The sequence below is a fragment of the Raphanus sativus genome, chromosome 6 (genome assembly GCF_000801105.2).
Source record: "Raphanus sativus cultivar WK10039 chromosome 6, ASM80110v3, whole genome shotgun sequence".
Classification (NCBI taxonomy): domain Eukaryota; kingdom Viridiplantae; phylum Streptophyta; class Magnoliopsida; order Brassicales; family Brassicaceae; genus Raphanus; species Raphanus sativus.
The window spans coordinates 2202461-2214663 of NC_079516.1; the positions used below are offsets into that span (position 1 = coordinate 2202461).

General features: G+C 38.3%; 3 protein-coding genes and 1 non-coding gene across 4 annotated transcripts; 2 read left to right on the forward strand and 2 right to left on the reverse strand.

Annotated features, from left to right (window-relative positions):
- On the forward strand, positions 1-3051 carry LOC108813621 (uncharacterized). The gene is made up of 3 exons (XM_018586233.2): positions 1-146; positions 607-950; positions 1043-3051. The coding sequence occupies exons 2-3, from the start codon at positions 610-612 to the stop codon at positions 3021-3023; spliced, it is 2322 nt and encodes a 773-aa protein (XP_018441735.1). The 5' UTR covers positions 1-146; positions 607-609; the 3' UTR covers positions 3024-3051.
- Positions 3052-3174: 123 nt separating this feature from the next.
- LOC108813622 (shaggy-related protein kinase gamma-like) lies at positions 3175-5918 on the reverse strand. Its single transcript, XM_018586234.2, has 11 exons — positions 5644-5918; positions 5241-5409; positions 5075-5167; positions 4932-4991; positions 4584-4856; positions 4376-4507; positions 4156-4296; positions 4022-4072; positions 3761-3940; positions 3569-3674; positions 3175-3455 (listed from the first exon to the last, which is right to left on the reverse strand). The coding sequence occupies exons 2-11, from the start codon at positions 5352-5354 to the stop codon at positions 3373-3375; spliced, it is 1233 nt and encodes a 410-aa protein (XP_018441736.2). The 5' UTR covers positions 5355-5409; positions 5644-5918; the 3' UTR covers positions 3175-3372.
- A 729-nt stretch (positions 5919-6647) lies between these two features.
- TRNAI-UAU (transfer RNA isoleucine (anticodon UAU)) lies at positions 6648-6721 on the reverse strand. The gene has a single exon. It is a non-coding gene; the product is annotated as a tRNA-Ile (tRNA).
- A 2010-nt stretch (positions 6722-8731) lies between these two features.
- On the forward strand, positions 8732-11386 carry LOC108810313 (probable alkaline/neutral invertase A, chloroplastic). Its single transcript, XM_018582433.2, has 6 exons — positions 8732-9469; positions 9813-9972; positions 10060-10271; positions 10356-10855; positions 10928-10976; positions 11060-11386. Exons 1-6 carry the CDS (start codon positions 8825-8827, stop codon positions 11384-11386), a joined length of 1893 nt encoding a protein of 630 aa, XP_018437935.1. The 5' UTR covers positions 8732-8824.
- Positions 11387-12203: the final 817 nt, after the last annotated feature.

Consider the following 12203-nt stretch of genomic DNA (forward strand, 5'->3'; position numbering starts at 1 on the left):
TATTGACAAAAAAATGCAAAAAAAAATTTAAAAACTTAAAAAAAAATCAAAGGGTCGTCAAGCTCTTCCCTTTTCTCCGAGCTATTGGTTCGATCATAAAAACTTCAAAATCGGATTAGGGTTTCTCAATTCTCCGCAGTTTTGAGGTAACTCAATTGCTCATTCTTATAAGCTTTTAGGGTTCATGCAGCCAAATTGTTTAATTATCCCTAAGATATTCAGATTGTAATGTCAATTGTTAGGATTGATGTTTTAGGTTAACTCGCAGATTCTAGCTTTGCCTAGAAGCTTGAGATTACCAATCTTTAGGGTTTACAAAGATTAGGCCTCTTGGAATTGGGATTGAACCATAAAGTTCAAAACTTTGCCTCTTTCTCTGTAAAATTGAACTGTTTAGTTATTACAGTTTTGATGATTCTTGTTGTCTCCATGGCTTCAAGTTTCTGGAGCTAAATGCTTGATTTGGGTTAGGGTTAGAATCTGAAAAGTCTCAGTCTTTGGACTCTGAATGTGTCTTATGACATTGCTCTGCATCGCTTTTCTTGGCGTTTTAATAGTTTTTTTACAGTGATTGAGAGCTAACTGCTTCCTTTGTTCTTATTGCAGGACATGTCAGGTAAACGGGTGATAGCAATATGCATGTCTGGCGGGCAGTTTCTAACAGAGAAAAGCGGAGCGTTAACTTACAGAGGCGGCGAAGCTCACGCGATAGACGTGGACGAAAATACGAACTTCAAAGACTTCATCTCAGAGATTGGTGAGATGTTTAACTGCGGCGACGCCAGGAACACAGTTTGTCTCAAATACTTTCTCCCTGATAACAAGAAGACTCTCATCTCCATCTCTAACGATAAAGACTTGAAACGGATGATCAAGTTCCACGAGAACTCTAACACTGCTGATGTCTATCTTATTCCTGAAGAAGAAGAAGCTCCTCCCGAGGCTAGCAGGTAAATCAAAATCCTCATCTACTAATGCTATATGCTTCACTAGCCTATGCCAGAACCGGCCCTGATCATCTTTACTTTTTGTTCTCTTGTAGATCTAGCAGAACGACATTATCTGAAGCCATTCCTCTGGACGACATGATAGATGATGACACAACAGGACACGAAGATCTTCCCCTTTCACTCTCAGTCTCAGTCTCAGCTCCTCCTCCCGTTGTAACAATAGATCAAGTGATGATCCAAGCAGCAGAAGATTCACAGATTGTTATAACTCCGTCGATTCTCGACGTCCAGAATCAAACAGGAGACATTCTCACAAAGGCGAGAACGCAGCAATGGCAGAACACGATCACAGGCCTCGGACAGAGGTTCAAAAACGTGGGCGAGTTCCGGGAAGCCCTGCGGAAATACGCGATCGCTAACCAGTTCGGTTTCCGTTACAAGAAGAACGATAGCCACCGAGTAACTGTCAGATGCAAAGCAGAAGGCTGTCCCTGGAGGATCCACGCTTCGAGGCTATCGACCACTCAGCTGATCTGCATCAAGAAGATGACTCCTTCGCACACCTGCGAAGGCGCTGGAGGCGGCGTCAGCGGCCTCCAGACTAGCAGGAGCTGGGTGGCCAGCATTATCAAGGAGAAGCTGAGAGTGTTCCCCGACTACAAACCGAAAGATATCGTCAGCGACATCAAGGAAGAGTATGGGATCCAGCTGAACTACTTTCAAGCGTGGCGCGGGAAAGAGATTGCGAGGGAGCAGCTCCAAGGCTCGTACAAGGACGGTTACAAGCAGCTTCCCGTTTACTGCGAGAAGATTATGGAAACCAATCCAGGCAGCCTCGCTGCCTTCGCAACCAAGGAAGACTCGTCCTTCCACCGCGTTTTCGTCGCGTTCCACGCCTCGGTCTACGGTTTCCTCGAGGGTTGTAGGCCGTTGGTGTTTCTTGATAGCGTCCCCTTGAAGTCGAAGTATCAGGGGACGCTGTTAGCGGCAACTTCTGTGGATGGGGACGAGGAAGTGTTCCCACTAGCGTTTGCGGTTGTTGACGCTGAGAGCGAGGATAACTGGGAGTGGTTCTTGCTTCAGCTGAGGACCGCTCTCTCCACCTCCAACGCCATCACTTTCGTCGCGGAAAGGCTGAAGAGTCTGCAAGAACTGATCCCGAGAGTGTTTGTTGGCTCGTTTCACGCCTACTGCTTACGGTATCTAACAGACGAGCTCATCAGAGAGTTAAAAGGACCCTTCTCTCAGGACATCAAGCGGTTATTCTTTGATGCAGCTTATGCACCAAGACCTGACTCGTTCGAGAGATGTGTAGAGAAAATCAGAGAGCTCTCTATGGACGCTTATAACTGGATCATGCACAACAGCCAGCCTGATCACTGGGCCAACGCTTACTTTCCTGGAGCTAGGTACAACCACATGACGTCAAACTCTGGCGAACCGTTCTTCACCTGGGCTTCAGACGCTGACGATCTACCTATAACTCAGATGGTTGATGTGATCCGGGGGAAGATCATGGGGATGATTCAGCTGAGACGGATCAACGGAGATGAGGCTAATGGAAGAAGATTAACTCCTTCCATGGAAGTAAAGCTAGAGAACGAGTGTGTAAAAGCGCAAAGCCTTACTGTAACGTCCTCATCCACGGATGACAGTTTGTTTCAAGTCCATGGAGAGACGTACGAGGTGGTGAACATGGCGCAGTGTGAGTGTAGCTGCAGAGGTTGGCAGTTAACGGGCTTACCGTGTCACCACGCGGTTGCGGTTATCAGCTGCAACGGACTTAGTCCTTATGACTTTTGTTCTAGATACTTCAGTGTTGATAACTATAGGTTGACGTACTCTATGTCGATAAACCTGGTTCCTATGTTGGAAGGAGAGATGTGTAGAGAGAGCTCAGGGGGTGATGTTATGACGGTAACACCACCAACTACAAGGCGGCCACCGGGGAGGCCGCCGAAGAAGAAAACACCGGCTGAAGAGGTGGTGAAGCGGCAGCTGCAATGTAGTAAGTGTAAGGGGCTTGGTCATAACAAATCAACTTGTAAAGTATATCCTCCTCTTGAATGCTAGTTTTAAAAAAAAAAACTTTTTAAAGTAACCAATTCTTTTTTTTTTTACATTTAACACTTTTTTATATGATTCAATTTAATTCATCAAAAAGAATTTACTAAAGCTTTCGCTTGTTTAAGTATAAGGTTGGAGAAAAACACAACACAACAAATAAGAATGAATTTATTTGTTATTCAGAATAAAAATCTTTGTTCTTTCCCTACTCACTACAAAGAATAAAGGGTTACAGAATCATAGGAATGAGATTGAATAACACTAACAAAACAGAGGAAGAAAATAGAGAAGATATGGTTTTTCTCAGACTGTTCCCCTCTAGTTTTTGTGTGTTTACAGGTAACAACAAATTAAATCACAGGCCGAGCCAGGGACACTGGTTCCTAGCATGTTCAGGTACTAACTTAGCCACCATCTCCAGAGGCACACCTTTAAGCTCTGCTTTCAACAAACCACATTATTTAATAAAGAACCATGAGTTTTTTAAGTCCATTTATCTATAGTATATTTCAACGTGCCAAAACCAAGAAAAGGAAGAACGTGGTAAGTACCATGAGGCTTGAAGTTGAACAGTGGTGGAAAGAAACTTCCATCAGGCAACCGCGCATTGGGATCTTCTCTAAGCTCGTCAAGAAACGGATGTGCCAATACATCAATCTAATTGGCAAAGATCACAAGTTCAACAAAATAAGATATTTTACAGAAATGAAGGAAGGATGGTGAGATAGGTTACAAAGACTCACAGCAGCGCAACGGAGATTGGGAGAGTACTGAAGAAGTCTAGAGACCAAATCAACAGCTTCTGGAGGCATCCTCTTGTGAAAAACCTTATGCCATGGATGAGCTTTAATCTGAGGGAACTTGAAGTCAGTGTAGTTCGGGTTCATGCATTTGATTTCCTCCCTTGTTGGTGTTCCCAAAACCTGTTCAGATCATGAATACAGTCAAGTATTGTCATTACACAACATATATAAGTGTTGTACATTTTTAGAAGAGGTTAAGACCTTTACAATCTCTACAAGTTGATCAACACGGCTCTCACCAGGGAACAATGGCTACACCATGAACAAAAATAACATATTAGGACTTGAAACAGAACAAAGATGTTTTTATTTTATTTTAAGAAGTTTATTATTACCTGTCCTAGAAGAAGCTCAGCGAGAACACAACCTGCAGACCAGACATCAATGGATGTAGTATACTCAGTGGCTCCAAAAATAAGCTCAGGTGCTCTGTAGTACCTTGAGCTTATATATGATATGTTTGGCTCTCCTTTAACCTGTTTTTTCAAGAGTCAGCGTTTTGATCTAATAAATGGTTTGAGCTCCCTCTGCTTCCAAGAGAGATATCAAACTCACCAATACTTTGGCACTTCCAAAATCACATAGCTTCACTTGATGAGTGTGTGGGTTCACCAACAAGTTTTGAGGTTTTATGTCGCGGTGGCACACGCCTATACATCGGTGAATGTATGATAAGGACCTGAATATCTGCCAAAAAACATAGAAAAACTTACTGAAACTCTCTCAATAAGACAAGTTAATTAAAGGTTTGCTTGCAATCTACCTGATAAGTGTAGAGTTTGACGTAAACAAGAGGCATGCGTTGCTTAAGTTCGCTGTGGTGTTCGATAACATTGTGTAATGTCTCTGGAACGTACTCAAGAACCAAGTTGAGGTAAAGCTCGTCTTGCTCGGTTGTCGAGAAGAAGCAGTGTTTCAATAACACTACGTTAGGATGGTCAAATAGCCTCATTGTTTGTAGCTCACGGTTCTTGTACCTTCGATCTTGCAACACTTTCTTTATCGCAACTGTTTCTCCTGTTTCTAAACATTTCGCCTGAGAAAAAAAAATGATCATGTCACAGTGGGAAAGACTATTAGAGAAGCCACTCTGAAGAAAGAAAGAACTCACTTGGAACACAACTCCAAAGGCTCCTTGCCCAACAGCTCTCTCTGCCATGTAACTGATTGTCTAACATCCAAGAAAATGCACTTAGAAATATATAAATAATATCTAATGAACTATTGTTTAAGGATCAAGAACGGTCACAAAACCTGATTTGGTTGGCCATTTCTTCCACCTATTGTAGTTACTATTATATGACCAGTCTCTGTCACATTGCCATATACAATCGTAGCTTCCATTTCCTGGTGAACAAGAGCAATAAGAATACAATCTGAAACAGCATCAAAACTAAAGAAATAGAAAAAGGAGACATACTTTATCATCTTGAATTCTCATGTGAATCATCTCCTCATGTAACCTATCAACATCAGTAACGTTTCCAATAAACTCTCTAACCGCAGCACTAGGCTCCAAGCCCACCGTGGCCATTCCAGGAACTCTTCCTTTGTTACTCTTTATTATCAAATCTTAAATCAGATCAACCCTGCAGCAATGAGCAAAATGGTCGTTAGAACACACATTTATAAAGGATTTCAACATTTAAAGTTTTTTTTGTGATTTTTATTTTGATAAGATATTGGAAACAATTAGCACCTAAAAAGAAGGGTGTAGAATCCTGATAAGGAAATTTTAACCATATACATACCAAAAAGAAATATAGCAAATTTCAATCAAACAAGAGAAATTGATACGTAGACAATCAAAAATCAAATCATACCAAAAATAAAAAGTATTGATGATGACGATGATGATGATGATGATGATGATGATGAATCTCTCTTTCTCTCTCCTCTGGTGTAATGAATAATAATGAATTGATTTGTGAGTATACAAATGAAGCTCTGACTAGAGATGCCTATGCTATGCTACCATCTGGTGACAGCCATCTCGCAAAGTGAAATCCAAAAGATTATATAAGAAGATCTTTAGAGTTTGAAGTACATTGGGTTTGGTATTTTTCGTTCTTTCTGAGTTTGACCATTCAAACTTAATGCAACCTACTAACAACCGTCATGATCCATCACTCTCTATTGTTTTTGAATATATTAGGTTGCAACTGGTTAGACTGACATACTACCAAAAATGATCTCACAATGATACTGGTTTTAATTGTTAAAAACAAGATTTATATTAATTAAATCATTTTGTATACAATTAGTGGCATATTAAATTTAATTTTGCTGTACAACAATCAAGTATTGGTCCTTTTTAATAGCTCCATTCTCACCACGATTTGTGTTCACACCTTGATTAAAAAGAGGAGTCAAACTCCTATTGTCAAAGTAACTAAGCTAAACTGACTTAATTGCACTATATAATGACATTTAGTGACATTTCCGGCCAAATGTATAGTTTTATAATTGGTCCTTATTTTTTAGAAAGAGCTCAATAATATATAGTAATAATTAAAAAAAGGTTGGAAATCTTGAAAATTTGGATAAAGCTGGGAGGTGGGATAATATTATGAAAAAGGTTGTATTTTTATTATTTTATGTGTAATATTACATTATATATAAATAAAATCGTTGTTAAAAAAAAAAAAAAAGCTGGGAGGTGGGATAATATTATCATATGATAAGGCCGAAAGTGTGAACTGGGGGCTACTTCTCTTTGGGCTTCAGAAACCCAAATATTATCATATGATAAGGCCGAAAGTGTGAACTGGGCTACTTCTCATTGGGCTTTTAAAAAAGTAAAATATAATCGAATGGCCCAGAATTATGGTCCCGGCGGGGCTCGAACCCGCGACCTTCGGCTCATAAGACCAACGCTCTAACCAACTGAGCTACGGGACCTGTTTGTTATACATATACTTTGGTCGTATTAATACTATTCATTGATCAGTTGGACTTTTGATTAATTAACATCTCTTTTTTTAGAGAGGAAACTATTGTGCTAATGTAATGGTGTTACGTTTTAATGGAGCCATTTTAAACAAGACTAGACATGTTGTCATGTTACGTTTGGATGGAGGCCATTCTAAACAAGACTATACACCTACACGGCTACACCATTGTCTTAGATTTTCCTCAACTACAAGTTATACCGAAAAAAAAAACTCATCTCTTGGAGACTAGTACTAACAACGATCTTGAATCCTGAATTGTCCCAGAAGGGCCATAACTTCTGTTTCTCCCAAGATTTTTCAATAACTTGTTGTTTCTCCGACACCAGATCTCTTATCTCTTTTATCTCTATGGTCCCTTCTTTCCCCTTTCTGTTCCCCATTCCTTGTTGTTTTGTTTTGTTCCCCATTCCTTGTTGTTTTGTTTTATTGCGAGAATTCTAAATTCATGACTTGTAGGGAGGGACTTATGTTATCATAATCTTCATGTTAGATTTATTATTCTTTTTTGTTCTTTTTGTCTTCTAATAGATAATTTGTAAAATACATATGTTTGTGATAAAGAGTATAAATCATAGGGTTCGAACCAAGATTTCTAGATGGATGGGGTAAGGTATTACCATTATTTCTGGTACAGAAGTTCCTATAAAAATGGAAAATGCCCTACTTTTGAGTGTGGTTTGAACTATTTGATTTACGTAATTGGAAGTATACATCTAATACATAATTAAAATGTAAGAATTTATCTTCTAAAAAGAGAAATATTGAATGCATTTTGTTAGGTTTAGGTGCTTTTCTTCTAGTTTAAAGTACCCTATTTAGGTAGGGAATTAATAGAACCCATCATTGATTTGAAATATTGATAGGTCTACTTAATGCTAGGCAGAATGAGTTACAAATAACATCTTGTTGTTGCATCGAAACATATAAATATTGACTAATCTGGCTAACATTGAACTTGGTAAAATGAAATGGTTGAATAATTGAAAAATGAAATTATTCAGGAATAAGAAGATATGAACGATCTATCTTTTTGAAATAATGAATCGAGTTCCTCCATTCTATTTTATTAACAGGAGTCATGTCATATAGGCCCGAATCGGACATCTAATTGATCAGATTTGAATTATCCGGAGGATGCCTTATATATATCATACAACAAGAATTTTAAAAACCCTTTGATGCAAACAAGAATGTCAAGAGTAATGAACTTAACACTTACCCTATGCAGCTTTCTTATCTGGCTTCTTAGTTTCTTGAAGACAGAATTCTAGCTTCAGTATCTTCTTCTTCAAATCTTGATATGTTATTCTCTGTTCCTCCAGCTGTTGTTTTTTTATCAAAAGATATAAACCATTGAGAATTTAACAGATGGATGAAGCTCTTAAAATTTTGAAAAATTTATTGAAAATTATAGTAGGGATTCACCTGAGTTTTAAGTTCATTAGTCTTATGTTTCCAATGACCTGACATTAAGCTCATCTCATTTTTCAGTTTTGTAATCCCTTCGTCTTCCACTTCAATTAGTCTATTAATTTGATCTCACACTAAATTTACTAGATTTGAAAGGCTTCTTACGTACACATACATTTGGAAAAAATCATGAAATTTCAAATATAAACTAAAATCCATTTTTTAATTTGAAATTATTTAATTTTACAAAAGATTTAAACTCTACGTTAATTTCTAAATCAGTTAAATACATAAACAAGTAACATCTTCATTGAACAAGAAAACACACAGATTTTTTAAAAGAACTTGGCAAAGCACATTTATGAAAGTTTCATTACAATCCACATTGCAAATTTTAATATTACCGAAATAGATTGAATGGAGCAAGCTAAAAAGAGGAATAAAAAAATATATTATAAGTTGGTGTATTAATAGAAACATCAAATTAGCCATAGACTAATTCCAATATCCACAAAACATTCTCTTCCTAAAACAAATCTCCCATTTCAGGATTCACATTTTTCAGATATATAAAGAACACAAAAATAAAACTGATTTTTCTTTTCAAACTTGTCATTTGCAATCTGAATGTTGGATTCTGATGATGAATGCTATCGCTTTCCTTGGAAACTCAACAATGAGACCTTCAAAATGTATTCTCCGTGCGTTCTCAAGACTATCTCCATCTAGAGACGCTGCGTTTCAACCGCATCCTTCCCGGTTCATAAACCATAACATCAACAATCAAGATCCATATAGAATCACCAAACTAAGAAATGTTGTGCCGTTTTGTACTAACAAGCCAAGTTCTGTTACAACTCAGGTTGCTTCTGAGGCAAGAAATCTCTCCGCTTCCAAGACATGCACTAAGGATACGACACTGGATCAAGTCATCATCCCCAAGAACGGCTTTAATGTGAAGCCATTAACCGTCGAGAGGCTAGAAGAAGATGAGAAAGATGAAGAGGTTGTCAATGGAGACGTCAGAAACATAGATAAAGACGGTCTGGAGAGTGTCAGAAGAAAAGAAATCGAGGAGGAGGCTTGGAGGTTGCTGAGACAGTCAGTGGTGACGTATTGTGATTCTCCTGTTGGAACAATGGCTGCTAATGATCCAACCGATGCAACACCTTTAAACTATGACCAGGTCTTTGTTAGAGACTTTGTACCTTCGGCTCTTGCTTTCTTGATGAAGGGAGAGAGTGAGATTGTTCGGAACTTCCTTCTTTACACGTTGCAGCTGCAGGTATGAACAGTTGTGGAGCTAACAAAAAAAATTATAGGGGGAAAATAATAATTATAAATAAAATGACACAAATTAGTAGATTGTTTAGAGTCAGCTATATTAAATTATTAATTACTTTTATAATGCATTTTTGTCAATTATATAAATTCATCATACGATATAGTTTATATGTAAAACCAATGTTTTAAAAAAATTTGATTAAAATTTTAAAATAGCTTAAATGAATAAATACGTTTTTCTCAACTATATAAATTCACTGTTATACATTGGAAAAAGAAACTTGTGAAAAAGCAAATAGTTTGCATCAGGACATGAAGCTTAGTGTTCCTTGTTGTATTTACAGAGTTGGGAGAAAACAGTTGATTGTTATAGTCCAGGACAAGGATTAATGCCTGCGAGTTTCAAAGTCAGAATTTCACCTCTTGAAGAGGACAAGTTCGAAGAGGTTCTTGATCCAGACTTTGGTGAGTCAGCTATAGGTCGTGTTGCTCCTGTTGATTCTGGTCAGTACTTTCTTGTCTCTTCAATCTGGTGGTGTAGCTAATTAAAGAACACATCAGTGTTGATTAAATAGAAGAAAAAAATCTCAGGTTTATGGTGGATAATATTGTTGAGAGCATATGGGAAGATCACAGGGGACTACTCGTTGCAAGAGAGGGTAGATGTGCAGACAGGGATAAAGATGATTGCAAACTTGTGTTTAGCTGATGGGTTTGATATGTTTCCAACGTTACTAGTCACTGATGGCTCTTGCATGATAGACAGGCGTATGGGTATCCATGGTCACCCTCTTGAGATCCAAGTAACTCTCCAAAACAAGTTGTTTAATTTCTTGATTTTAAAAATCTCAAAAACAAGAAAAGTTAACTTTGTTATGTTGCCACAGGCTTTGTTCTATTCTGCTCTTCGGTCTTCTCGCGAGATGATAACTATTAATGATAGCTCCAAGAACCTAGTAAGGACCATTAACAACAGGCTCAGTGCAATCTCATTCCACATTAGAGAAAACTATTGGGTTGATAAATGCAAAATCAACGAGATTTACCGTTATAAAACTGAGGAGTACTCTACTGATGCAACCAACAAGTTCAACATCTACCCGGACCAGGTTTCTCCGTGGTTAATGGACTGGATTCCTGAAAGCCGTAGGTGTGGTTTTCTTGTTGGAAACCTCCAGCCTGCTCACATGGACTTTAGGTTCTTCACTTTGGGAAACCTTTGGTCAGTTATTTCTTCTTTGGGCACACCAAGACAGAACCAAGCTATACTGAATTTGATTGAAGAGAAATGGGATGATCTCATTGGACATATGCCACTTAAGATATGTTTCCCAGCTTTGGAGTCTGCAGAGTGGCATATAATCACTGGGAGTGACCCAAAGAACACGTACGTAAAGTAGCTTACCACTTAAAATGGACTAGACTTCATTTATGTATGTATTCGTTGCATGTTCTGTAGGCCTTGGTCTTACCATAACGGCGGTTCATGGCCAACACTTCTCTGGCAAGTAAGCATATATGGATTCTTAGAAATAGCGTAAAATACACGCAACATATATTTGCTTTACATTATGTATTTGGATGTTCTCAGTTCACATTGGCATGCATGAAGATGGGTAGACCAGAGCTAGCAGAGAAAGCAGTTGCATTGGCTGAGAAGAGGCTCCAAGCTGACCGGTGGCCTGAGTACTACGATACAAGATACGGGAAGTTCATCGGAAAAAAATCCAGGCTTTACCAGACATGGACGATTGCTGGTTTCTTGACAGCCAAGCAACTATTGCAGAATCCTGAAATGGCATCTTCCTTGTTCTGGGAAGAAGATCTTGAGCTTCTAGAGACTTGTGTCTGTGTTCTATCCAAATCAGGCCGGAAGAGTTGCTCTAGGGCCGCAGCAAAGTCTCAGATTCTTATCTAAATTGGTTTTGTCCATGGACTGGATTAAGATGTAAAGTTCATGTTGCAACAAATATCATGTGTGTATATAAGAAATCAGTGGTTGACACTTGACACTAGTAGTACTTTTCTACGATTAGTAAAAAGATAAGTACTATGTTGTCTGGTAATGTTCTAACATGTTAACCAAAGTAATATAGTAAATAACAATTTTGATTGTAGAGAAGCTTGTACGTTGTAGTATTTGAAAAACACTTGACTCTAATGTTAAAGCCGTAATTGGTTTGGCCGGCTGTGTCTGGGGTCCAGTGTTAAGTGTTAAACAAAGAGACAAATATCAGATCATGTCCACATGTTCTGATGGGTCGATCTTTAAGGGTCAAACGTGTATGTATACACTGAGAATGACACTTAATATGCCGATGCTATAAGAAAATGACCACTCCTCCATAACCTAGGGACATTTTATTGTTAGATTGCGGGATCCCAAATATGGCAAAAAAAATCAAGTATTTTACTGAGTTTTGTGGTTGCTAGACTAGCCACCGTAAAAATGGTTAACTAATGGTAAAGTCCCATGTTAAAAAACATTCTAAATACGGATTAACCAGGTTCAAATCCGATATGCTGCGAGAATAACTAAACAAATAAATAAATAAACTAGGAGGTAAGAAAGTGGTGGGTGGTCCTTGAGCCTTAAAGGAAACAAAGAAGACATCTCATACTTGACCCCAATTATTATGCCACCTTCTCTCTCACGTCTCCATCCATTTTCGTTGTCATCTCTTTGTTTTCTTGAGGCTTTACTCTTCAAACGTGTCACCTTTTTAATGGCAAAA

Coding starts and splice junctions, on each gene's coding strand:
- LOC108813621 (XM_018586233.2), top strand. CDS start 610: ATGTCAGGTAAACGGGTGATAGCAATATGCATGTCTGGCGGGCAGTTT. Junction 951..1,042: donor GCTCCTCCCGAGGCTAGCAG/GTAAATCAAAAT, acceptor GTTCTCTTGTAG/ATCTAGCAGAACGACATTAT.
- LOC108813622 (XM_018586234.2), bottom strand. CDS start 5,354: ATGGCCACGGTGGGCTTGGAGCCTAGTGCTGCGGTTAGAGAGTTTATT. Junction 5,168..5,240: donor TGAGAATTCAAGATGATAAA/GTATGTCTCCTT, acceptor CTTGTTCACCAG/GAAATGGAAGCTACGATTGT. Junction 4,992..5,074: donor GAAATGGCCAACCAAATCAG/GTTTTGTGACCG, acceptor CTTGGATGTTAG/ACAATCAGTTACATGGCAGA.
- LOC108810313 (XM_018582433.2), top strand. CDS start 8,825: ATGATGAATGCTATCGCTTTCCTTGGAAACTCAACAATGAGACCTTCA. Junction 9,973..10,059: donor TGTTGCTCCTGTTGATTCTG/GTCAGTACTTTC, acceptor AAAAAATCTCAG/GTTTATGGTGGATAATATTG. Junction 10,856..10,927: donor GGGAGTGACCCAAAGAACAC/GTACGTAAAGTA, acceptor CATGTTCTGTAG/GCCTTGGTCTTACCATAACG.